The sequence below is a fragment of the Octodon degus genome, unplaced genomic scaffold (genome assembly GCF_000260255.1).
Source record: "Octodon degus isolate 3935 unplaced genomic scaffold, OctDeg1.0 scaffold00001, whole genome shotgun sequence".
In the NCBI taxonomy this organism is placed as follows: Eukaryota; Metazoa; Chordata; class Mammalia; order Rodentia; family Octodontidae; genus Octodon; species Octodon degus.
In genome coordinates, this window is record NW_004524577.1 from 34,301,090 (window position 1) to 34,328,703 (window position 27,614).

Genomic DNA, 27,614 nt, shown 5'->3' on the forward strand with positions numbered 1-27,614 from the left:
GTCTAATCCCCTAATCTAGAAAATTGAGAACTGTGGCCACCTGTTTACTTGACAAACACTTGGATGAACCGAATAAAAAGATAGTATTGAGATTAATTCTATAGAGAGCTCTTAAGACCTAAATTTAAAATTTCAAAGGAATTGACTTATAAAATAAATCTGTAGATTCAGTCATTTGGGTTGATGGAGAAGACACAGTAGACATTTTGAAGTTGATGCCTTCAAATGATATCACCAGTTTGTGTACACAAAACAGTCTCAAATATACCAAGGTAGGAATAAAACAGTGAAAAATACAAATAGTGGTTCCTAGCATCCATCAAACAGAATGGGAAATGGATGGCTTGGCTTATCTAAGCCAATTACCAAAGGAAATAGAAAGACATTAAATCTTTTTGGAACAAAGCAATTAAAAATTCACTGCATGAAGAAAACCAGAATTTAGAGCACAACTGTGCAACTTCCTAGGAGTTCGTTTTCTAAGGAAGTCTAAGGAGTCATTCCATACACTGAGTTAGCTCCTACTGTAGAATACAGTGAATGCAATCCTAGGGAGCCATCGGCCTATAGCTCTCCCATAGAGAACAGAAGATAGTTATGCAATATGCATTAAACTCTAAATAAGAAACAAATCAGAGGTGTACAGAAGCCTTGCAGAGCCCCACGCGTGCCCTCATCCCTGCATCTCAGAGGACACCCTTGGCCGACTCATCTCCAGCCTTATCTTAACTCACTACTTTAGCTCTTAGTTCTCAGATACGGGGAGCAAACGCAGATCTGAGCCTTGCACCCCTGTAGTAGCTCCAATTCCAGGAACACCAGAGGCAGTTGTTTTTGTGAATTATTTTTTCAGCTAAGCAAGTCAATGGCCAGATTGAAATTAAAAGCTTTTCCATTGAGTAAGAAAAAAAGAGGTAAATACAGTAATCTCAACCTCTGAAAAAAAAAAAAAAAAAAGGCTGTAGTAGATGCCCTGGTGTCGTGTGTGTGGGGTGGAAGGGGTTTGGGGAAACAAATTCATGATGTAATCTCTCTGTCTAGTGTTCGCTGCAGAAATCTGTTCTTAACCATACAGCAAAAAAGTATAAAAATGAGATATGAAAAGTAGAGCCATATTAATATGCTGAGCTGTAAAAGGCTCAAGTCAACAACTTCTGACACTACCAGTCCTGTGGATAACCCACTAGTATTATGGACTACTGGACTGTATTGGATTATTTTGCTGAATTCACGCACCTACAATATTTAAATAGCAATGAAATACCCTTCTCTGATGAAACCAAACAAGAAAGGGGGCTATAAATGATGCACCCTTTTGTATCTGTATATACAAAATAGTTAGAATAGATAAGCAGCTACTTTCTCTTAATTCAATGGGAAGAAAGATTTGTATTCATAGTGTTTGGACAGGATATCATGTCTGCCTCTTGTACTATGAATAACTACTACAAAGATAACAATATGCCATGTGTTAAGTATTATAACTGTCCTACCAACCTGTTTTGAAACTGTCTCATTGCTATTTGTTTCTCAATAAAATTACTTTTTAAAAAATGGAGTAGCATCATCGAAGGACTGAAATTGCATACCCAAGTGGGCATGTTTTTTTTCAGTACCACAGATTGAACTTGGGACCTTGAGCTTGCCAGGCAAGTGCTTGTGCTGCTGAGCTATATCCCTGGCCCAAAATACTGAAATTGTATGGAAATTCATTTTTTCATTCCCTCTGTCAGAACCCTCGGATGGTTCCACCTCTTTTAGTATTATTATTTATCGAATTAAGGATTTTTTCCTCTAGTCACGGTTAGTCAGCAAAGAGGTTTTCCTCATGCCTCCCAACACATTTGCTGTTACATTTTCTGTAATTATTTTTCTGCATTTATTGATATGATCTTGTGATATTTTTCTACTTTATAATCATTGTTAATGTGCTGAATTACCTTGACTGGCTTTCTGAATGCTAAAACATTGCCTTCCTTGAATAAACTCAATCCACTTATCATATATTATCTTCTGAATGTAACTCTGATGTCAGCCGAAGTTGAATATCAGAGTAGTCCTGTATCGATTAAATAAACTCAGTAGTAATTTAAAAACCTTTCCACGAAGAAATCTCTAAGCCCAGCAGACTCATTGGTGAATTCTTCCAGCTATTTTTAAAAGCATAGCTCCAGTGAGATTCGTATCTTCAAAAGGAAGCATAGTCCCCATTCACTGTGTGGCCTTTAGAGTTCTTCACAATCTGGCGTGAACTTAGCTTTTTGTCTTTTCCTAACTTCCACTGTTTATAATCCTCTCCCTCTGAAGGCTAACGATTTTATCACACCCTGGAGAACTCTAGATAATTATTTTTTCTGAGCAGCACTGGCTGTTTCTACATGTTATTGCACAATACCATTCACACTGTTGGGTAAATATTAATTGTATCAGTATCAATACGTATCTTAAATGTTTCTCAGACCAGCAATTCAGTCACACAGCAGCGGTACACACTGAGCCTTGACCACTCTTCTAGTCTAATAGCTAGTAAAGTAAAAGGAACTTCAAGTTTTATAGGGAAATAGTACAAAACGTATAAAAATGCACACAAATACTATATGCATTATATGGTTTGATAATGCTTTATGAACAAAAATAACGCAGGGTACAAGCAATATGAGTGTAATTTCAAACTGAATAGTCCAAGTAGATAAGCTCGCCTGTTAAACTGCTAATTAAATCTTAACAAAACAAATGGGAATCACGTAGACATCTGAGTATTTGGGGAAGAAGGAATGGTGAATGCTACAGTGCCGAGGCAGAAGCAGGCACCTTGAGTTCAAAGAAGAGGGAGAAAACTTCTGGAAATTTCTGGAAATGGCAACGAAGGGGGAGAAGAAGGAGGGCCCAGGGAGGAAGAGATTATACTCCAAGGGCGGAACTAGTAGAGGTATTTGAGCTGAGGATTGATGTACTACCTTTCTAAATGTAGTGAGAATAGCTTTGCATAAAAGTAGGAACCAGGAAAGAATTCATTGCCCCAGTGTGGGTGGGAGACACGGGGTAATTGGGACCAGTGTTTTGGCAATGCCCGTGGTGAGACGTGACCACATTCGGGCTCCATCTCACAAAGAAGATTGATACTATTTCCTGATGGAGGTTTAGATGGGGAAGAGGAAAAGAGATGATTCAGGGGGTTTGGCCTGAGCAAAATGAAAGCTTTGCATTTGCTGGGCTGAGGGAAGATGAGGGAGAGTAGTTTGTGTGGTAGAATGGCCACCCTTGGGGCCCCCAGAGTTGAGAGACCTATGTTTCTAGGGGCCATCCTCAAACACTGAGTGCCTCAGTCTGTGGGACAATCCCAAAGCACATATAAGGCTCCACAAAGGGTCCCTAAAAGAGTGAATCTGTTTGCCTGTGGTGATAATCTGTTTATTACCATACACTCAGATGACTTTTCTCTCTTTATTGACCCCCTACCCCACCTCCTCCCATGTTTCCTAGAACCATATCCCTGCCTCCTATGGAAATAAATTCTCCAGGCCAGACTTTACCGGGCCTACCTGGAAAGATTGCAATGTAAGTGTATGAAGTATGCAAATTTCATTGCCCAAGGAGCTAGAGATACTATTCTGAAAACCAAGGAAAATGTCAGAGATGGGGATATAATTGGGAGTCCATAGTCATTCATAAGCACATGTTTACTCCACTATACAAGACCTAAACATGAGAACATTACATCCTGCCTTATCTGTCTCGGATTAACTTTTCCCCAGGAACATGGAGATGTTTACAATAGCCTGCATTTTCAGCAGAGGCCGCAGTAGACTATCAGACAGCCGTAGCTTGACGGGAGATGACGTAGTGATAGGAAGGTGAGAGATGGACTCCAGAGCCTTGTTTCGAATTTACACTTGCAGAGACAGTACTGTTTTATTTTACTTCCGGTGTTTGATTACTTGGGATGCTTCTGGACAGCTTAATGGAAATAATAATGGAGAGGGTGGTACCAAGTTATTCTTTGGAGCTGCCATTGCTTTTGCAGCAATAGTTTCTACCAACCTACGCTTTGCTCACCTGACTTGGGGCCCAGAGCATTGTTCATAGGAGGGTTGGGCTACAGAAGTGAGAGGAGTGGGGAACACCTCCGTGCCTACTCCCTACCTGGTGCAGGCAGCCACAGGAAGGTGAGGACTCCTCCCCTTTCAGTTCTTCCGCTGAATGTGAGAACAAGTCATTTCTTTCCTGTTTGAGTCGAAATATCAGATAAATATGATTCCTCTTCCACAGAGTGTATTACAGAATAAAATTTCCCTTCGCAAGAAGCATAGAAACTTCTTTTTCTTTTTCTTTCTGCTGGGCAGTTATCCAGATAATTGGAAATCAATAGCATCAAGATTTTTTACATGAATTAAGACTTTTGTTCAAATTAAAGTACTAATTCAAGCACACAAAAGTGTCCCTAATTCTCACATTGCTCAAATGACAATTGCTTATCAGTGGCTGTCATATGAAACCTCAGGTGACCAATACATTTCTAAATGACATTCTTAAGTATGTTAATTCTCCATAAATAAATGGATCCTTTATTTTTTGAGACAAGGTTTTGCTATATAGTTCATAATAGACTTGGACTCAGTATGTAGCCCAGGCTGGCCTCAAACTCACAGTGATTCTCCTGCTTCAGCTCCCTGACTGCTGGGATTATAGGCATGTGCCACCAACTCCGGCTATGGATCCATATTTTTAAAATAAATGGAAAATATTTGCTTTTTCATATAGTTTCCATTTCAATATTCGGCTTTCCTTTGTCAATTTTTTTTTTTTTTAAAAAAACACACTTATCAGAGCAAACTTTGTAAGTAGTGGTGATTTCCTACTTTAGAGCATTCTTTCTAAAGACTTATCCTTGAGAAACAGGAGCATGCGAATCATTTACACGTACAAGGAATGCTCCACAAGTGGGCGGTCCCAGCGGTGTGTGTGCACTCTCACCTGTGCATCCTCCAGAAAGCCTGGGCTTCGGTCTCAGCCTGGCACGGAGACGCACGGGCTGCCTGGTGACTTAGGTGAAGCGCTTGGCTCTCCTGTGCTGAGGAACAACGAGGAGACCCTCTCCTCTCGGGGCACAGTGCGCTCACCCAGCCCTCTTCCCAGGCTGGACTCCCTGTACGCAGGCACAGAGCGGGTTTCCTTAAATGATAAAGAGTTCAACTTCTCGCTTTGCTTTGCTTGTCCCTGGCTCTAACTTGGTGCATCTGTGGGGGGCGAACTGCTCTCCTCTCCTTGGTGCTCTGCGCTGCCTCCTGCTGCTCGTGCTTTCATTCAAACTCTTATCACTAACTAAGTGACCTTCTGCGTGCGCTGTGGAGTTTTCCAAAGCTTCTCTCTCTGCCTCTTGAACGTCTCAGCAGCACGGAAAATATCTACGCCAGGTGGTGTTTAAGACAAATTTAAGAGTCTTCGACCATAACCTTTGTTTGAAATGTTATCAGTTGGGGCCGTGGAGATGGCTCAGTGGAATAAATGCTTCCCTGGCAAGCGCAAGGGTCTGAGTTCAATCCCCAGTTCCGGAAAAAATAAATAAATAAAATGAAATGTTATCAGCTAAAAACCTCAAATTCCTGCTTGGAAAAAGAAACTTTACTCAAGTTAAAATAATAATAAAACAACAACATGAATTGAATTTGTCTCATTATAAAAGTAATTTGTACTTGCTATAGGAAATATATATGTATTTGTACTTGCTATAGGAAATATATATGTGTGTGTGTGTATATATATATATATATATATATATATTATAGTTAGTTAGTAAGTTAGTTAGTTGTAAATTGCCAATAATCCTATTATCCAAAAACAATACTGCCAACACTTAATGTGGATTTTAATCAGTAGGTTTTAATTAATACATGATTTTATGGATTAATTAGGTTCTACCTGATATTAGCAATCTTTTTCATTTTTTGATATTATTTTATTTTATTTTTTATGTACTTGGTACAGGGTCTCATTATACAGTTTGGGTTTGTGATCCTCCAGGTTTCCGCCTCCCCAGCGCTGGGATTACAACTGTGCGCCACCACACCCGGACTCGTCACCGGCTCAGCCTGTCCGGGGGCAGGGCCCGCGAAGTGTGTAGTGCTGGGGATCAAACCCTGGTCCCTGAGCTTGTTTAAGCAGGTGCTTACTCTTCTGAGCTATCTCGCTGGCCCTTAACAATTTTAAAATAAGCTTCTTGACAGAGAATTAACTACAATTTTATCTTGCCTTGTCAGGCAGACTGAAGCTGTCGTCACTGTTTCCACTGCGCTTCACTACAACCAGATTGTACTGTTCCTGCTCAGTCATTTGTCTGAATTTAGGGGGTTCCACGGTCCTAAAGCTTCTCAGAGCTTAGGGCTTCTTCCAAGACTTCCTGCCATACCTACTTCCTCTTGATTTGATTGCTTTGTAATTACACAACTCCAAACATGGCTGAGGAGGGCTCAGCAGCCATTTCTCTGAGTTCTTTAGTTTTACAGAAACTACAGTTAGGTTTTCTCTGTGACTTTTATGATGTCATTTGAATGTGACCATCATTTGAAGTTGGCGAGAAGAAAGCAGGCTGGTTTTGTACTAGGAAGAGTAGAATCAATAGATTAATACAATATTACTCTTCTAGCACTCTGGGAGGCAGAGGCAGGAGGATACCGTGTGAGAGCTCTGTCTGGGAAGATTAGCAAGCTGATGAGAACCTGTTTGAAAAAAGGAACTGGGGATGTAGCTCAGTGTGAAAGTATGAGGGTCCTGGATTTTAATCTCTAGTACCAAAAGAAGGAGGGAGGAAGGAAGCAAGGAAGGAGAGAGGGAGAGAAGAGAGGGGGAGAGAGGGAAGGAGAGAGGGCTGGATAAAGGGAGGAAGAAGGAGGAAGGAAAAAACAAAAATATTTTCATTTATTTATATGCCTTGGGCCCACCAGACAGCTCAGCAGATTGAAGCGCCAGTTTAGGCAGACGCGGGGGCCAGGTTTCGATCCCTGGCCTGCCGTGCCAGCCCTGCTCCCAGCGCACGCTGAGACAGAGACTGAGACTGGGCAAGGTGGTGCACACCTGTAATCCCAGCCCTTGAGAGACTGAAAACAGGAGAATATCTACGAGTCTGATGAGTATAATGAGTCCCTGTAGACCCTGAACTAAAATACAAAAAAAAAAAAAATTATATGCCTCTTGATTTATGAGTTACATAGGATTTTTAAAATATTAGTCAAAAATAAATAAGATATCAATTAACTATTAAAAATTCCCAGTTTTTCCACTTCTGAGTATTTGACTGACTCATAATTTGCCAAGAATCTTCCCAACTCAAACGATTCAGAAGACATTTGCCTAGCACTAAACTGGAATAAAATCTAATAGCTAGCACCTTTTATTACTTACATGGATATTGACTTTTGTAACTCATAATGATTAAGTATTCTTTTAACATATTCTTTTCATCATTAATTTATTTTTATAAAACATAGCAAATCAAATTTATTTTGTTTTTATATGACATAAAAAAGACACAATGTCTTTGACTGTGTACCCCATCCTTTGAAATACACTGCATAAGAAAGCATAGAAATTTATAATTTAGGTTCAACACAGAGCACAATTCATAAATATTCTTCAGATCAATCTTACCACAATGTTGGTGCTTGTACCATTCAGGCCTAATATGATTATAACTGGTAAAATCAGTCTCTTATCTGTTGCTAGTAGAAGTGAAATGAAATCAAAGTGAACACTGGAATTCACCATAAAATTCTTTAACATTTTCTGTGCTCTGAAAATGTTCCTACTAATATCATGAAAAGAAACTAATTGGTGATAAAACAAAAGCCCTACTGTAAACTTTGTTCTGGAGCAAGTGTTCTGTGTCATCAAGTTTGTGTGTCAGATGTCTGTCACTCAACTTGTGAGGCACTATCCTGGGACTGACCACTGTACTTACGCTCTTTTTTTTTTTTTATTTTTAAAACTAAGATTCCAAGGCAAGTTCTGTCCTTTTTAACGTTGTGAGCACGAGTGATGTGTTTTAAAGGGGCCAAAAGAAAAATCTCATCACCACAGGTTTCAGAGAGTTTTCTCAGAAAAAATTCTTTCCAGGTTGCAAGTCTCTCTAAAGTCATGTGTCTTTGCACCATTTGCCTCTTAAAATTAAACTCAACCCATGTTGGTCACAAAAAATGTTTGGGGGGCTGGTGAGATGGCTCAGTGGTCTAAAGCACCTACTTAGAACAAGCTAAGCTAAGCAAAACACAGGGACCGCGGTTCAATCCCCCAGCACCACATGCCAGACAGCCCGGCCCCCTGGTGGGCTGAGCTGGCCACACACACATAAATAAATAATTAAAAAAAAAAAAAATGTTTGGTTTTTTGCTTCGGCATTTTTTTTTCAGCACTGAGGATTGAACCCCAGCCCCAGAACTCTTTATCTCTCCTACACTTTCACAGTTTAACAATACACTGATATCTGAGTGGCACACGACAAATACTTTCCCTGAGCTGCTGTTCTGTGCGATATTTTTACCAAAGACAGCTCACGTGATTTGTTCCTAACGTTAATATCACTGTCTTAATAACATACATGGTTTGCATAAACAGGAGCTCAAGTCATTTTTCTGTCTCTGCATATTATTTACATTCATCTTCTTCCTACAGCTTGGATTATGTTTTTAAAAACGTAAGTCCCATCCAATTTCTTACAAGTCTGGAGTTTCGGTGATGGGTGCAGTTAGCTGCTTACGCCCCCTTCGGGCAGGAATTGTGTTTCCCTTGGACCACCAAAGTGTGGCTGGCATCGCATGGGGCACCCTTCCGTGTCTACTGTAGAGCTGTAAATGGAAGAGTGGGCAAAAGAAAAAAGTTCTCAAGGAAAGAAGAAAGCCATGAAGGGTTGTTGGTGTGGCTGTGGAGCCAAATTCCATATAGAAACTAGCTTGCGAGATCACATCTTTCAGCTCTGCTCATTTCAAAAGCTTTTACAACTTAGCATCACAGTAGCCTATGTAATACTTCCTACCGCAAACATTTCATTCTCTAGCCTAGTGTTTGTTTCAGGGGTGTCAGCAGTATGTTTTATTCCAAGTGCAAATCTAGTGCTGTGAGGCATCTATACCTTAGGTATCAAGCCAAAATAGGTCCAATATAAGTCATAATTTTACTGTAAACTTTTTAACTTGGTATTACCTGACTAATAAGATATAATTGTGCCTCTCCAAATACACTCCTACATGCTTAAGGTGGGAAAGTTAACAGAGGGAGTCGTTAGCATAGAAATGATTTATTCTCTAAAATTTAGAGGTGTGCCAGATGGTCACGCTCTGTAAAGTGTTTTACTACAGACATCCTACTTAATGCTTTCTCAGTGCTCCGCATCAAGGCCCCCAGTACAACTTGGGAAAGTCACTCAGCCTCTCTGAAGCAATAGAAATAAAATGAGTGAGACGATCAGGAGCAAAAGCTCTATCCCATTGCCTCACTGATGACCTAACTGTAGGTCTGGTAGAAATCTCTGAATTTCTCCGGTGATTTTGAGAAAGTGCTAGAAAATGGCACTTTGGATTTTATGTATCCTGTGACCAAGCAAGAATACATGACAAAAATAAATCATTTCCTTTCAGTGCCACTCCAGCTCCCAGATGTTTCTTTTTGTTTCTCATGAATTGCTTGCAGTAGCTGGTTAACCCGAAAGGCATCTCTATGTCCCCTCACTCCACAGTGTCTAGAAGGAAGACACAAGGTGGTGTGCAGTGCAAACACACTCTGACCGTGTTGCTTTTCTTTATGGATATCTTCACTCCGGGACTGTCACTATCTGTTTCTTTGACTCCCTAGTTGTCACACTGGAGTTCACTTAGCCCCCGCTTATAGCCTTAGAACTATCCCAAGCTTCCAGAACAATCTTGTCTCTGGAGTTAGGAATTTAAAGAGTTTGTGTCGTTCTGTAACAACAGAGGCAACGTGTGTAGACAGGCAGGTCTAACCTGGACACCTGTCATGTATTAACCTTGTGGCAACAGCCAAGTGACTTCATCTCCCTGAGCCTCAGATTTCTCCTCTAAAAAGAGGTGACAATCAATGTCTACCTGTGAGCTGATACATTCCATAAGAATATTTAATTGTTAGACTTGATACCTCTTCATTTTCCTGTGAAAATCAAGGCTTCCTTTATGATTGGACTCTCCGAGGAAAGAGACCCGGTCACATCCATTCCTTGACTCACTTCTGTTCTAGCCCCAGAGCAGGTAGTGTTGTGGGGTGCACGATCAGAGGGCTCTCGATTTAGCTTCAGATCTGTCCCCACCCATTGGCCGTTTGGGCACAGAGGCAAGTTTCTCAAGCTTTGTGGACGTCTGTCTTCTCAATGGCAGGACAGGATGAAAAGAATACAATTTCCTAAGCATACAGGGATTACTGGGGGGCAAGGGGGAGTCACTTACGTGCCTTATGGAACACCGAATGAGCTAGTGATATAGTATGAATAAAGTATGAAATTGGGATGAAGCACCCTGGGCGCCTGGCAATGTTTGCTCACTGACTGCGTCCATGCCCGGGAAGTGCCGGGCTAAGGACATCCGCAGGTGACAGGTCTGTGCGAGGTGCGCAGGCGCGGGAACGTCCACGGCTGCTGGCTGTCACAAATGGGCATCGGGTTGAGAGCGATGCTGGACGTTGTCGTGGAAAAAGTTCCTGGCGCCGAAAGTCAATGTGTGAGTTACTGTTATTTAGGGATTCTTGGTATTTGAGATACGTTTTCTTTCTCCCAAGGGAGTGATTTTGTTTTCCAGCCTGGTAATTCCATTACTGCTGTTACTTGTTTGTTAACATAGTTTTTAAAAAAGCTCGAAGAAGCCATTTGTTTCCTTATTTGGTAGGTGGCCCGCAACGAGAGCAGCGTGAGTTTTGGACTCCGGGTGGCAAATGCTTTTCCAGTTAAATAACCTGTCTTCAGGCTTCCATGAGGTTTTAAAAAAAGGCTAGAACTGTTCCAGTATTTAGAGAAGGGGACTTTGAATAATCAGGAAAATTTTCACCATTGCATTTTTGCAAAATTCTTTGCCACTTAGTTTTTTATTTCTTATAACAAAACCCATTGACAACTGTATGGATATTACTAATAAAATATGCAAACTCTGTTATTGGCTTAACTTCTAAAGTATAAAACCTGGTATTTTATTGTTACATGCTTAGAATTTTAAAATATCAATAGGTAGGGGAGTTAGCCCATAAAACTAAAGATTCTTTACCCTTTCAGAAAGGAAGCCTTGCTGTCCTTACCTGCCGTGCTCATGAAGTAGCCAATTTTGGGGACAAATTTTAAAACCAAAAATATTTCTAGCCTGGCACGAGATATTCATGCCCCTGGGAAGCTGAAGCAGGAGGATAGCAAGTTCAAGCAGGCGTAGGCACTTAGTCACCCGACAGGAAGCTGCCTCAAATTGAAAAAAGAAAACAAAAAGTCTGGGGGCAGGGTGGCCAGATAGCTCAGTGGACTAAGGACTAAAGTATCTACTTAGGCAGAGCCCAGGGGCCTTGGGGTGTATGCTGGCCCCGCCCCCAGGGTATGCTGAGGCAGTGACTGAGATTGGGCCGGGTGGCCCGCACCTGTAATCCCAGCGCTTGACAGGCTGAAAGCAGGAAGATCACTATGAGTCTAATCTGTGTAGTGAGACCCTGTAGACCCTGTACTAAATACATTAAAGCAGAGAGAGACAGAGACAGACAGACAGATAGACCGACTGACCAAACAGGAATGCCTACAATGTTGCATGTTTTCAGAAGGCTTTTAGTACCTTTCTGGTTCCCAGAAACATTTTTGCAGTCATTCTCAACTGAAAATCAAATGGATGAGGAACTAAAATCCAGCAAGGTCAAGCAGCAGGACTGAAGGTCACATGTCCACAGCATCACTGTGGCTCAAATCCCAATTCCCTATATTAGAGGGGCCCTGAATATTTTCCCAATGGTGTCTCATTTTAAAATAATTTATATTGAGGACAGGGCAGTAATTCATCTGACCATAATGTTGAAAGTGGTTCTTCTTTCTTTACCTTTGTTGTTATTGTTTGTTTATTTATTTATGTATCGCAACAATTTTGGTTTTGTCAGAGGGAATATCCATCAAAGCAAAAAACAAAATTAAAATAGGATTTACTTCAATTACCTGTGATAAAATCTTTGTCACTAGCCAGGAACATCAAAAATGATAATGCTGACAATGCATTTAGTTTTAAAGGATCCCTGAGAATATGGGTGTGTCCATTTATTAAATAAAAAAAACATGATTATGACTTATTTTTCTAGAGCTTTTCCCTAGGCATCAGGGACAGGAGTAAAGTGGACAGGGTCCAGGCCTTCCTAATGTTTATGTTTAAATGTACCAAGGAAGACAGTGGCTGAAGGCGCCCCTGAAGGTGGTGACAGTCACAGAGGGGGGGAGTGCCGACTGCTGGGGAGAAGTCAGGCTGTCTGGGAATGCCACAGGCTTTCTGGGGGAAGCAACTTTCAAGACAAAATGCTACACCCACTCTTACGCCTCTGTGGATAACTATGTACAAACTTTTTTCACACTGTATTCATTACTGTGGTATTGAAATGAAATTTTTCCCCATAATTTTATTGAGAAACAAATGGCAATGAGACAGTTTCAAACAAAATTGATAGGACAGTTTCAATAACTAACACATTGCATACATTCTTCTTAGTGGTTATTTGCTGTACAAGATGCAGACATGATATTCTATTTACAAACGCTATTAGAACAAATCCCTCTATTCATTAAGAGAATGTAACTCTATATCTATCCTAACCAATTTGAATACACAGATACAAAATGGACATTCATCTGTATCCCTCTTTTTTGTTTAGTTCTGTTATTTGAATATTATAGGTGTGTTAACTCAGCAAAATATTCTAAAAGAGTCCAGTCGTCCATAATAGTGTTGGGTCTTCTGCTTCATGAAATTTCTTTTTGACTTCTAAATTTTTCACATAAAGAGAATTGGGCAAAATTACTGATCCCAAAAGACCTTGACACACTTCAAGAAATCATCTTCCAGCCTTTATTTCAGGTGATGAGCCTATACTAAGTTCAGTCTCTGAAAAAATTGGTTCAGGAACTACTTTCTGTTGAACAGTTTGAAAGACTTCCTAGGACTTTATGAAACACTTAGATGGTTTTCTTGTTTGTTTGTTTGTTTGTTTGTTTGTTTCCATTTATGTGTTTTGTATAGGGTCTTACTATACAGCTTGAACTCACAGTGACCTTCCTGTTTTTCGCCTCCCTAGCACTGGGATCACGGGCATGTGCCACCATACCCAGACGCAGTTACCGGGTCAGCACGCCCCAGAGGTGGCCCTGGCACCACATGAGGGACTGGGGGGTCAAATCCTGGTCCCTGCACTTGGCAAAGCAGCCACTTAGTCTGCTGAGCTATTCCGCCAGCCCTGAAGCACTTACATGTTTAATAATTCTCAAATTTATTTTCTTCTTCTATCTTTTCTCCTTCATTTTTACTCTTTAGCCAACCCATTTACCAGAGTATCTAAATGGAGCTCTATCCTGTTATTGAATAGCATATTAAAATGGCTAAGACATTCCTAAAAATATCATAAATGGAAACCATAAGCATGTAGTAAAACATTTTTATTCATGATCCATGGTTTTATTGATCTTCTATTCTTACGTAGAAGCATATCTTTAGCCGATTGGTTGATGATGTCTCGCTGGCTTTAGTTACATTTTATTTCCATTATGTTCTGGGAGACATAGGACTAAAGAATATGTTTAGAGAAGCAAGTCAGTTGACCCTCATTTTAGAACTTGGAGACATGCATAAGATTGGAATAAATTTCTAAAAGGTAACTTGAAGGAACTTCTAACATTCAATTGCAGCACTTCCACGTGTATAAACTATAGTTAATGATCAGCATAAATTAATATAGTAAGACTTTCGAAAGACACAGTGCCGAGTGTTGAATGAGCACTCGTACGAAGTGCGCAAATCCGGCCCTTAAACTTCCTTTTGTCACACTCTTTTATTAAGGGATCATGGTGAACGGAGCATGACACTGTTATCAGAGGTAGCTGATAAATAGCAGTCTCGTATTTCCTTCCACGTTGATGTTTAGTGGCTTTGAGTCCGTGACCAGCAGCGATTGCAAAACAGAGCATTATCCTGAAGCCTGTCTATCTGCTGGTCTGGTTTCCTGAGGTCGTGTATTTCCACATACACAACCCATTAATGTAACTCTCTATTTCACTCACCTCACCCTCCCCCAGCCTCCCCGTACTTGTCAGCTAGTGCCTGGACATATAAGTAAATGAGTCCCCGTAGGGATTATGCTTCATTTATTCCACTTTCAAGTTTGAGAGAGTCAATCTAATTTAAAGAAGTCTCTCCTGAAAAGAAATTCTGAGATTCTGTGTCAAACAATATTCTTTCCTTTTTAACATCTGGAACCATGGAACCAAAATCCCAGAAATAAGCAAGAGAAAAGAAAAAAAAAAAAAAAAAAAAAAAAGACACCATAAATGGAATTCAGCAGAATGTAAGATCTAACTTATTGGCTGGACATAGGTATTACATTAAGAATTTAGGGGACCAGGACTTATGTGGGTAACAATTAGCTGGAGTTGTGTTCAGATGTCAAAATCCTATTTTCATCAAAATATAAGCTTAGTTTTGAACATGTGAAAGCACACAGTCTTGTGGATAGAACATTTTGCCTGGCCATTAAATCATGCTTTTATTAAAATTGTCTGCAAAATAAATACTAATGTGATAATAATTAATGATTTTTGAGATTTTTCTGCTTCACTAATTTCTACAAAATTTCTGCCTTTTTTCTGCTGTTGTGCCTGGGAAATGACAATTGTAGCTAGCTAGGGTTTATTGTTTGTGTGTGTGCTTGTTTTGCAGTACCGGAATCTGAACTCAGAGCCTTGTACGTGCCAGTCAGGCATGTACAATGCTGAGCTTCCTCCCTGGCCCTAGCTGGTTGTCACATAAATGATAGCAAAGGTTCACTCTAGAAAACATCTTACTTGATGTTTTAAAAATACTTTCCAATTGTCTAAATTCTCACGTGGGAAATACTAACCAATTCCTCAAACCATGATTTTTATATTTGAAATTGAGGCTAGCTTTGTTCCTGTTTTATCTAAGGAATAAGTGGTTTGTTTCTATGACCTTGTTGAGGCCCGATAGCGCAGGCAGGATTGTGTACGACCCTACAGAAGAAAAAGGAAGAGGATGAGCGATCAGAAAGGAAAATTGACATAAACAGGAGCAGGCACCCATGCCTCTCTCTGATTTCACATTAGAAAAAGTGGCCACAATTTTCATTTTCCTGCTAATAATTTCACACTTATACTTAGGCTGGTTTTTTTGTTTGTTTATTTGTTTGTTTTATGTTGCTTAACCATTCAAAAAGTGGAGGGCAGGTGGATTTGGGGCAACTGTTTTTATAAAAACAATGTTTGCTTCTCTTTCCTTGTATATTTTTCAAAAGGATGCATAGCTTTACTATAGCAAAGGTTAGTGTTATGTCTTTATATTGTATCAATAAGATATCAACTAAAAGGACATTCTTTTAAAAATTTACACTGAGGGCCAGGCAAATAGCTCAGTGAATTAAAGCACCTGTGTAGGCAGCTCAGGGACTGGGGTTTGACCCCCCTGTGCTGTGCAGGCCCCGACCCAGAGTGCGCTGAAATGGAGATTGAGACTGGGCGTGGGGGCGCACGCCTGTAATCCCAATGCTTGGGAAGCTGAAAACAAGAGGATCAATACATGGCTGATCTGTGCAGCGAGACCCTGTAGAGTCTGTACTAAGTATATTAAAAAATAAATAAAATAAAACAAAACAAAATAATCTAAATTGGTAAAAAGACAAAAATAATTATTAGTGAAAATACATTTTGTTGGCTTTAGCCCAAGTGGGAAAATAAGATGTTTATTACTATAAGAAACATTGGGGTCATCGTGAAAGTAACATTTTTCTGCTGCTGACATTGTCTCTGGGGACTATAGCTGTCATTCTCAGATGCCAGTACTATGGCTTCACCTACGGAATCCTAAGCAGCACTGGAACTAAGAGCTCGGTGCTAGATGGGACAGAAGCGCTACCATTGCTCTTGTGCTCTGTGTACCCCCAAGCCCTTTGCACCAATCCTCCACTCCAGCAGCCCACAGGGTCCTCCCCTCCTTACCAGTGGACCAGATCTCCCATACTGTCTGGCTTTAATCTCAGATAATGTCATTCTCTTAAATGCCAAATTGTTCAGCTCCGCATTAATTCTACCAAGAATAGTTTCATTGACCAAGACCTGCCCCCAAATGGGAACTAAAGACTATCAGGGGATGAAATGCTAACAGCAGGATCTCATGCACCAGAGGGGCGGACTGCATAGGTATGGGCACCTTCTTCAAGAACACCGGATAGATGTCCCGCATCTCGCTTAGGTGACATGCACGTCCCTACACAAAGCAAAAGGGCACTTTATGAAGCATTAGAATATCAGAGGTGATTCAGAGAGGCTTTGTTTATTTTTGAACCCTCAGCTCCTCCAAGGTTATTGGTGTTCCGGACAGTGTCACACACCCACACACTTGGGGCCCATATGTCAGATAACAAAGAGGTGGAACCATAAGGCATTTTCTATTACTCATCCCCAAAGCTGATATGGAACCTGTAGCATTCTCACAAACCCCTGGTGTGCTGGATGTTATTTTCAAACCAAGCATGGTGTTTAATATCTTAATCATTTACACCAATTGCATGAACACTTTTGGTCCCCTTTTGTGCTACGAGATAGATTGAACTTTAGAGGTCTGGAAATCTGGTTCATATGGTGGGGTTCACTGAGTTCAACTACTGATCAGTTTTTACCAGTTCAGATGGGGTTAAGTTCACTCTGGGGCACTCCAAGCATCTCTAATCTTATCCTGGAAAAGCGGAGCTCTGCCTTGGTTTACAGTAGAGGCCACCGGCAGGGCAATGTTTGGACAGGGACTGATGGAATTATGCCTCATTGTTAAGATGAAACACACTCGGTGGTGAGAATTAATGACGACATTTGGGTCCTTTGACTCCGTGAGGACATTATCTTGAAATACATTGAAATCCACAATGTGCTGCTCTTGTAAAACTTTCAAAGGGCTCTGTTTGCCTGTCATCCTTTATTTAACTTGAAAGAAGGTTGTTTTAAAGGGTTTATCGGTTCAGATACTGGGGAACAGAATATGGATGGGAAAATTGATCTTCGTTGTCCAAGTCGCGCATTAGAATTTACTCTCCAGGGTGACACAGCGTCTCCTGGAGGGAAAAGCTGCCAAAAACTTTGAAAGTGATCTGCCTGTGTTCTTCTTGCGTCAGCTTGCAGGGAGGAGCTGGTATTTTTGGAAGGATTAAATCCTTATGGAAGTTTCGTTCATAATGATATCCATCCGTGTTTCTAAAAGAGGCTGAGATGTGGACAGTTATATTGGCAACTGGTCGCTTGAAATTTAGTCACGTTTGTTGAATCTCCCAGTCATGGCAATCGATTAGCTTCTTTTCTTTTAATAGAGCTCTCTATTTACTTTTTAAATAGTCACCCTTAGCCTAAAGTTTCACCCCCTCCAATCTTATCTTCCACGGTGTGTGCGCCTGCTTGTGTGTGTGATGCTTTTCAGGAGTAGCATGTGACTATGGCTGTTTAATCAGGACTATATTTAAAAACAATTTTTCAAGGGAGTGTTTCTCACATTAATGGTGAGATAAGGTCTGAGTGAAGCAAGCTCTGTCGCAAAGGCCAAGTGTCACGCAGCAGGAAGTCCCAGCCATCCTGTGCAGCCCGCCTTGGCCGGCCTGCCACCTCTCTGACAGCACCTACCACTCACAGAAGAAATGCCCTCCCTCAGCCACAAGTGTCTTCTGCTCCTCTGGGGGCCCCACAGCCCGGGGGCCCTGCACCAGCTCTGACTCTTCGCTGTTCCTGGGCCTCTTGGCTTCCTCTTTACAAATGGCTTTTGTCTGGGATCCTCCTGGAGTGACAGCAGCAGGATCGTCTCCAAGAGCCAAATCAAGATTGCGATTCTCCAAGTCCTACAGGTACTGCTCTTTGCTTCGTGTACCCGGGAAGCACTTTTCACCAGCTTTAGGTCCCTTGCAAACCAGCCTTTGCCCTATGCTGTTTCATTTCATGCCTAAAGTTGGTTCAAATCCAGGATATAAAATAAGACTTTGGCTATGATGAGCTGAAGTAGTCTGGGTATGGGGAAACTTGCTGATTTTAACTATCTCTGAACATTCACTCCGGCAGTTAAGTGGTGAACTTTAAAAAACATTCATAGTACAGTAGTGTGTTCTGGAGAAGTAGTGTATTAACTTGCCTAATATCTGAACTTCGTCAACATTATTCATGCTAACATTAAGTTACCTTTTTAAGTATCAGGAAGCAGCTCTTGTTTGACTAAATAAACAATAACAAGAAAAACACTATACCTTGCTTGTAGCTGTTTCAGAGCATCAACTTGGAAAAGTTGATACTATTTCTGTGGTCTGTGAGGTAATTTTATTCTGCAACATTGGATACCATAAATTCTACATAAATACTTTATTAACCATCTACTTTTAAAAATTTCTCTAGAAGTCATCTCAAACCTGCACCTTATGCCCTAAATAAAGGGTCAGTGACTTTTGTTTCATATTAGAATTTAGTCCATTTGGACCAAATAAGTAAAAGGAAAACACAGAAAAATCCTCAATTTGTTTCTCCCTTTGTGTTCTAGACATTCGTAGGGAAATGAGTGGTTCGTCATAATTTTGTTTCTGAATTGATTATGGTCTACACCACAGCAAACTATTTTAGCAATGTTAATTAGAGGTGAAATGTTAGTGCTATCTCGACAATGAGATATTTCTTATTTAGATCAAATGTAATGTATTTGAAGCTGTCAGGCTCATGTGAAATTATGCACTAGCTTTGGATTAGAATGTACTCTGATTTGTCTCCATGATGAACATTGAAAATTTGGATTAAAATAATTCATACGAATTACTTGCTTTAAACAGTAAAGAAGAGAGTATCCTTGGAAGTTTTTTGACAGTAATAAAACTGGGAGAAATCAAATTATAAAACTCACTAGTAATTACCTAAACAAACAAGGGCTATGTAAGAGCTGCTAGCTAAATATGTAAATAAAATTTTCATTTCTTTTCATTTCAAATCAAAACAAGTACTATTTATTTTTGTTAATTATACAATTTGTTATACTGAGGAAACTTAGTTGACTAATAGAAATTATGCTTCACATCCTATTGAATGTGACTCTTGTGCTTATTTTTTGTACCTCATCATTATTGTATAAGAATCCGAAGATCTTATCAAAGATTTATGAATATTACTGTGCATGTTTCCAATAGTTACTATTTCTAGAAGCTCTTCACCACTGATAGGTATTACAATTTGATAACAAGTTCCTAATATGAATATGTAATTATTGAATATAGCAAAATCAATAGCTTAGTGAAATATAGAATCTGAGAAAACTTTTAAAAATGCTGCCTGAGACTGGGCATGGTGGCGTGTGCCTATAATCCCAGCTCTTGGGAGGCTGTAAACAGGCAGATCACTAAAAGTCCAATCTAGTAGTGAGACCCTGAACACCCTGTAGACACTTCCCTAAAATACAATAAATAAATAAAAATGTCATCTAAATTCTACTACATGATTTATGAAACTTACCTTTGCTTTGTTCTGGCAAAGGTATTTTTATTTCATTTGGCCAAATTCTGGCCCTTTCTGAAACACAAGTCCTGGCTCAGCTGAAGATGAATTTTCCATATATTTGAATGTTCCTTTTAGTTCTCACAAGGTCTTGACTTTAATAAGCCTGAGAGATGACCATGACGTCTCCAACCCATCATGGACCAACCTTTGGAAACTTGAGAGACTTTGTTCCTTATCTATTTCCTCTTCCGCTGACTCTTCATTGCTGTCTTAGTTATTATTTTTTCCTATGCAATTTTCACTGTTACAGGTCTTACATTGGGCTATAAACTCTCTGGGGTTTGAGGCTCCCTGATTTACAAAGTAGCACCATGAATGCCTGCCTGACAGAGCACCTTTCATGTTCTTCTCTCTGCTATCACCGCAGAATGTCTTTCAGGGCAGCATCAACTTGCTGGGATGTGCAGGCCTGCCACTGATTGAATGGAGTCAGGCATGGTGGCCCACGCCTATAATTCTAGCAGTCTGGGAAGGGGCTGAAGTTGGAGGATCACACGTTCAAGCCTACCCTGGGCAATTTAGTAACTGAGTGAGACAACACCATCTCAAAATAAGAAATAAAAAAGGGGCTGAGGATGTAGTTTGGTGTGGAGGTCTCAGATTCAATCCCCAGTTCCAAAATGAAGTTAAGTGAAAGGCCAAGGAGATAGGAGGAGAGTTGACTTCCTGGTCTCATCTTTCCAAGAAGATAGACCTTCAGTCACATACAGACAGTAACAAAAATGTTCATAATGTTTTAAACTTTTATCAGGCCTTAGAACTTCAAATGTACCATTACTCCATATGTACACACACACACACACACACACACACACACACACTACACACCCACATGCAAGCAAGCACACATATGCATACACATTCACTTCAATGCTATAATTATCTTTGGAATAGCACAGTTTTGTTGGATAGCGTTACTGGATTTGGAGGCATTAAATTATTTAAAGTAAACTCTTAAAAGTATCCTCTAATTCTGCAGCTTTTTGCATTTGTTCTTTTTTGTTTAAAATACAAGATCCCTTCTCAGGATAAATCCTGAGGGCATTTCACTGACCTTCTCAGACCCAAAAGCTACAACTCTTGTTGCAGAGGTCCTGCTTCACCTTGGTCTTAAGCATCCAGTAGAAAAGTATGAAGATGAAATATAGGAAGTAAAGCCATGCTGTTATGTTGAGCTGTGGGGGACTCAGGTCAATAATTTCTGACATTGCCAGTTAAACAGAAGACCCAATGCTATAATGGGCTACTGGACTCTTTTAGAATATTTTGCTGAGTTTACACACCTATAATATTCAATAACAGAACTTAGAAAAAATGGGGTATACAGACGAATGTCCATTTTGTATCTGTGTATTCAAAGTGATTGGGATAGATATATAGTTGCATTCTCTTAATGAATAGAATGATTTGTTCTAATGGTGTTTGTAAATAGGATCTCAAGTCCGCATCTTGTACAGCAATTAACCACTAAGAAGAATATATGCAGTGTGTTATTTGTTGAAACTGTACTTCCAATTTGATTTGAAACTGTCTCATTGCTATCTGTTTATCAATAAACTTTGAAAAAAATAATAAAAAATTAATAAAAAATAAAATAAAACACAAGATCCCTTAAAACACGCAAGTAACTTAAGCTTATCTTGACCTTTAAGAGGCTTTGGATACGCTTTCCCTGCTGAGGCAACCGAAAGAACTGGATAGTCATCAACAATCTTTCATTGGATTTCTCCCATATGTTCTTTTTTGCTTAAGAATAATGTTTTATATCCAGCAAAATCTTCAGAGAAGTCTATTACCCAATCCTTTTTTTTTTTTCACACCAAATGAATATTAACACATGGCATTGGTGGTATATCTACTTTAAGCTTCAACATTTTTGGTGGCGATTCTACTCCCTTCTAGCATTCAGCCAAAAAAAAAAAAAAAAGAAAATAGCAAAGTCTCTAATATATAAAATGTAGTTAGAATCTGATTTATTACTGATTTATTAAGGTAATAACAAATCGTATATATTTGCTTAATGTTGACTCTGAAAATTACTTACAAACTTATACAAATATACAATGCTCAGATCTGCAATCAAATTTTTAGCAGTGAAAAATTTTATCTTTACAGAAAAGACAAACACAAGGGGTGATGAACTAATACTGTAAATGCTTATTACATTTTTAAAAATTACAGCAAAAGACATGTTGTCATGGGTCCTCCTTGAAATGCTCTTCCTGGCTTTAAAACATGGCTGTTCTTCTTGCTGCTTTTTGAAGCTGTTCTCGAAGTCCTCTTTTGTGACTCAAAGAGGTGTGATAAAATGTGTGGTGAGTGCTGCTGCTGAATGTCATCCAACAGAAAGGGAGGAAGGCTCCACACACAGGTGTGTCCTCACCTGCCACCATCCCCAGATCTGGTTCTACAGGACTTCGGACTCTTCCCCAAAGTCAAAATGACCATGAAAGTAAAATTTGGAATTGCTTCAAGCTATTGAATCAGCTACAGCAACACAAATAAAGATATTCCAAAAATAGGACTTCCAAACTGCTTCAGAAAGTGGCATGCGTGATGGGATTCATGTATTCAAAGTGAGAATGTAGTCTGGGACAATTCACAGAAATATGTCTTTTACTCTAATACAGTCTTTAAAACTTAAATGTTCACCATATTTTATGATCATTCCTCTTTACATACAGCTTAGTAGTCTCTGTTAGATTTAATGAACAAAAAGAGATTGAAAGAGGGAGAGAAATAGAAAGGAGAGGAGAAAGAGCAAATGTAGAGGAAAAACTGAGAAGTAGGGGATTACAGGGGAGCTAGAGGGAAGATTGCAACATAAGAAAGCTAATTTTCCTCTGTGGACTCCACTGAGTGCCAACAGTGTCTAAAGCAAAGGGATTTCTCTGAGCAGCAGGGCTTGCAAAGTTGAATACTACTGTGGGGGACATGGTATTGACTTGTCAACTAGGTCCTGGCATCCCATTGTCAAGTTTCTCCTCATTGCTTTAGAGAGATGTGTCCCAAGCTCTGTTTCAGAAGGTGGACTGCTGCACTAGAAATACTTTAAAGAATCAACAGCTGGGATCTCATCTTTCTGAAAAGTTTCTATACTTCAAAGCAAATTTTTAACAGAGTAAAAAGCAAACTCACAAACTGGGGAAAAATTATAGCTAACTGTCCCTCAGACAAAGGCCTTCTATCTAGAACATATAAAGAATTAAAAAAAAAAAATCAGCCCTCCCCCCCAATTCAAAGACTCAATTCAAAAATGGGTATCTGAGATGAATATGCACTTCTCAGAGGAAGAAATATAAATGGTAAGTAAATATATGACAAAACGTTCAGGGCCAGGGAGATAGTGCATTGGTCTAAAGCGCCTGCTTAGGCAAGCTCAGGCAAATGCGCAGGGACCAAGGTTCAATCCCTGACACCACATGCCATGCCAGCCCTGCCCTCAGGGTGGGCTGAACAAGTCACAAAGAAAAAAAAATTCAACATCATTTGTCATTTGAGAAATGCAAATTAAAACAACACTGAGATTCCATCTCACCCCAGAAAAAATAGCTAACATCAAGAAGTCAGCCAATAACAAATGCTGGAGGGGCTGTGGGGAAAAAGGAGCTCTTCTGCACTGTTGATGGGAGTGCAGACTGGTACAGCTACTATGAAAATCAGTGTGGAGACTCCTTCAAAAGCTAGGATTGGAGGTCCCATTCAAGCTAGCTAGTCCCTTCTGGGTATTTTTTCCAGAAGAACTGAAAACCTTATACCATAGCAGTATATGTGCACCCATGTTTGTAGCAGCGTAATTTGTCATAGCTCACTTCTAGAAACAACCCAGATGCCCATCAACTGAGGACAGATAAAAAAGGCAGAGAGGAGAATGATACATTCCTGTCAGAAAATAACGCAAGTGAATGGGTGTTGGTTTAAATACAGTGCCCAGCAAAAAGGCGGATGAAATGAGCTTGTGAATTATGACAACGTCAACAAGAGCACACTAAGAAATCTAGTATTTTGAAAAAAATATTGGGGCTGGCAAGATAGCTCAGCGGTATAAAGCACCTGCTTAGGTAAGCTTAGGCAAATGCAGAGACCATGGTTTCATCCCCGGAACCACATGCCATGCTAGCCTCACCCCCAGGGCAGGCTGAGCTGGCCACACACACACATACATACATACACACACACACAAAATCATACCTGAAAGTTACAGTAATATTCTGGAAAACACTAACTAGACTCTGATTCTTCTGGCAATTATCTTGCCTTCTAACCAGAAGAAGTCTTTATTGTTCATTTCAAAAAAAAAAAAAAAAAAAAAAAAAAAAAAAATGAACAGAGGCACCTTGTGCATGGTGACTATCCTACTGGAGAAAACAAACAAAACAAAGCAAAACAAAAAAACCACTTAAGGTAGACCACATAGAGAACAGAGGTGGTCCCATGACATCCTCCAGGCCAGAAAAGGAGAGTGCCTTTTAGTTTGTTTGCCTTTGACTGACGGGCCTCACAGGATGCACTATGCCATTACAGTCCCAGGCGATCGCCCAATGTCACTTTTGCAAATTGCCTTCCTATCTTCTCCTGTCCCACCTTTTAGGAGAGCTACCTTCTGTGACACCTTAAGCAGGCTGAACACACTCATGCCTCCTGCAGTAGAGGGAATAAATAGAGTCCTTTGATGGGAAATAGCAGAAAGAAAAAAAAAATCTCTGAATGCAATACAAACAATCTCCCAGCTATAAAAAGGCCGAGCAGTATTTGCTAAAACAAGTTCTAGAGATCAGCCCCTGTATTCAGAAAATCATGCTCAAGTCTTGAGCTCTAAAGGAAGCCTTTATATTAGCAGCTATGGGTAGGGATCATGACAGTGTGGTCTCATAGATCCTCTTTACCTGTACCAAAACCTGAGTATTGTCACATCAGTAGTTGCTGAATCAAACCTCACAGTGTCCACCAGAAAATTCTGGCCGGACCCCACGTCTTTAGAAAGAAATGAATGCCACCAGGTGAACTGCTTAGGTAAGCTTAGGCAAATGCAGAGCATTAGCATGTGCCATTCTATGTGCCACAGAAATACTGACAGTTGCTTAGCATTTTTTAGTTGTTAAAAGTTCAGTTATAATGTGTGACATCTAATGTTTTGAGTGTTCCCCACCCCATGTCATGGTATTGCTTAGGATAAGTGAAGACAATAACTACAAAGATCATTGAATGATAGAGCAATAATTGGAGGTTTAAGAGCCAGAGACCACACATAGATGTGGGCAGAAAATCTTAAGCAAGAACAGAAGTTGCTAACCAGTGCGGGTTTCTTAGCTGCAGTGGCAGCGTTCCTGTGTACGCTGCCTTGTCTCCTAAGACACCCTCCCAGACAGCCACGGGTGCTGGATGGAGGAGTACCTTTGCATTACAGTGGGGCAGCAAGGCAGAGAAGGTTCCGGAAACTTGACGGAGGATGAACCCTGGCCGAGGACCGTGACCCTACCCAGCTCTCTCATGCAGCGGTTTCCTGAGCAGATCCTCTTGTTGCATGCGCAGGGATCCCATCGTGCGCATGTTATTCTCGCTGACTGTGCCTTTCTTCTGCTCAACTTGGAATCTTTCTTCAGGAAAAAATAAAGAGTATCTTGTAATTTGATGTAGAATAGGCTTCTGTCATCAATTAAATTATATATTTACTAAAGAACGTCTAAACTATCCTGTGGCCTAGTTGATAACCGTGTGAAGTGGTGTTATGCAAAACCATCAAAAAGTTTTTTTTTTTTTTTTCTTTTTCTGTGGAGCTTCGTATCGAACCCTGGGTCTAGCACATGGTAAGCAAGCACTCCACCACTAAGGTATGCTTCTGGCCTAGAAGTATTTATTATGTAAAATAAAATTTAAAAAGACAACTGATCCGTGATTTTAAGTGGACTGGTTTTATCTCCTCCTTTTATATTTGGCTTCGTGGGTTTCCATCTGGCTCATCTTACTTGGCCAAAAACATTGATCATGTGAACAAATTGTATTGCCAAAATGCAGTTGCTTGGCCAGCTGTTGGTAGGAGCCAGAGGTTCTCCAAGCTGAGGAACTCTTCATCCTGTATCATGCCTCCTGATTGTACTCTTGTGGTCTCAGGTATTAAAATAGTCTTCTTTAGGTTACAAATTATGAGTTGCATGGACTACATTGACAGCGAAAGAGTAACTACCCCATAGATCACTTTTATATCTAAGAATAAGAGCAATTAAGGACCACAGCTTTGAGCCAAACAGAGCAAGCCTGAGTGTCGGCTCTGTGGCTTTCTCAACTGGGTAGCTTTTCCAACTGCAGCAGACAGTTCATCAAGTCTGTAAAGGGAAAATTAAAATACCTATATCATAAGGTGACTGTGCAGACTAAGTGGAAATGTGCACTTAGTGATGGGCCTAGCGAACCACCTCTTTCGTATCGCTTTTTTCAAATCTGCCCTACGCGGCAGAACGTTTGATATGCTCCTTTTGTCTAATATGCTGAAAGGCAAAGTGGCAGCCGTGGACCACCCTCGGTTATGGAACAATACAGTATGACTGTCTCTGGGAGAGGTATCTCATAAGCAACTGGCATATAAATGTATTTTTTCTTTTTCTTTTTTTTTTTTTTAAATCTTGGATGTAGTATGCAGAAGTGGGTGTGGGCTGGCTGGCCCTAGAGCCACATCACAGAAGTTCACAGATCTACGTCATCACTTATGGTGGTGGGACATTAGCCGGGTTATTACTTTTCATGCACCGCTGTGTCCTCATCTATAAAAGACAGTGTCAGGAGGAGTAAAATGCCTGGCACACGGAGACCACGAATGTAAATGTCAGCTACTATCCATACTACCGCATCACCTCTGCACAGCAGTGATTTTGTCTTTTTTGCCCTCCTTCTGAGTATGGCCAGTACCTAGAAGGGGGTTTGGCGCATAGTCTGTGATTGAGGTTTTTGTACTGAGTGAATGAAACTATTGCCCGCTGTAGCAAGACTCCTGAAAGCAGAAGGCCGCCACGTTGCTACAGTTATGGGAACAAGAGGTTCGTGTTGAAGGGAGGTGAGGGTTCTCCAGGCCTGAATGAGAACTCCCAGTTCTGTGTACTTCTGCAAAACCCTTTGTTCCAAAAAAGACCTCCCAGCTTCCTATTACCTGTCTTTTCCTTTGCTTTTTGTTTATTTATTTATTTTTATTTATTTACTTTTTATCTTAGCGAAGGGTTTACAGGGTGTTCAGGGTCTCACTACTAGATCGGACTCGTAGTGATCCACCGGTGTATAGTCTCCCAAGAGCTGGGATTACAGGCGCGTGCCACCACACCCAGACTCAATTGCAGGGGGTAGGGCCAGCACGGCAGGCCGGGGGATTGAACCTCCAGTCTCTGTGCTTTGTGTTTAATTTTGAGTTTCTCACGCAAGATATGCTATTTAAATCTGTGGGTCTGATTTATTGCACTTAACATCATGCTTTCAAAGTGCGTCCATTTACCTCCAAATGCCTCAAGTTTATCCTTCTTTGTCATAAAGATAATACAAAATGGAGGAAAGGGAACAGGGATTTAAAAAACAGAATGGAAGAAAAACATGGAAGTGGAGATTTTGCACATGGGAAGGGGGATAAGAGTTGGAGGTAGTGGGGAGTGGCGGGAGAGAAAGGGCACCGGAAAAGAATTAAGATGAGTTACGTACAAGCTTGCACACTATCCAGGTAAGCATTATGTGCTATAAACATGTGCTCATAAAAGTTCTCTTTACAAATCTTTGTCCCAGTGCTTCAGCCTGCACCTGAGCCCAGATCCCACCTAAATCTGAGCCTCAAGTTGGGCCTGGCAGGGGAAATGAC

The 27,614-nt window shown here is 40.4% G+C and overlaps 1 protein-coding gene across 5 annotated transcripts in view; it reads left to right on the forward strand.

Annotated features, from left to right (window-relative positions):
• Pde4d (phosphodiesterase 4D) overlaps positions 1-27,614 on the forward strand; it is a 1,527,171-nt gene that overhangs the window by 1,166,370 nt on the left and 333,187 nt on the right. The window contains exon 1 of one of the 5 annotated variants that reach the window (XM_004623073.2): positions 17,809-18,102. The exons of the other annotated variants lie outside the window; for them this stretch is intronic. Coding sequence (XP_004623130.1) covers positions 18,014-18,102 — 89 coding nt within the window. The 5' untranslated portion in view covers positions 17,809-18,013. Of the gene's footprint in view, positions 1-17,808; positions 18,103-27,614 lie in introns of those variants that run through there. 5 annotated transcript variants of the gene reach the window in all.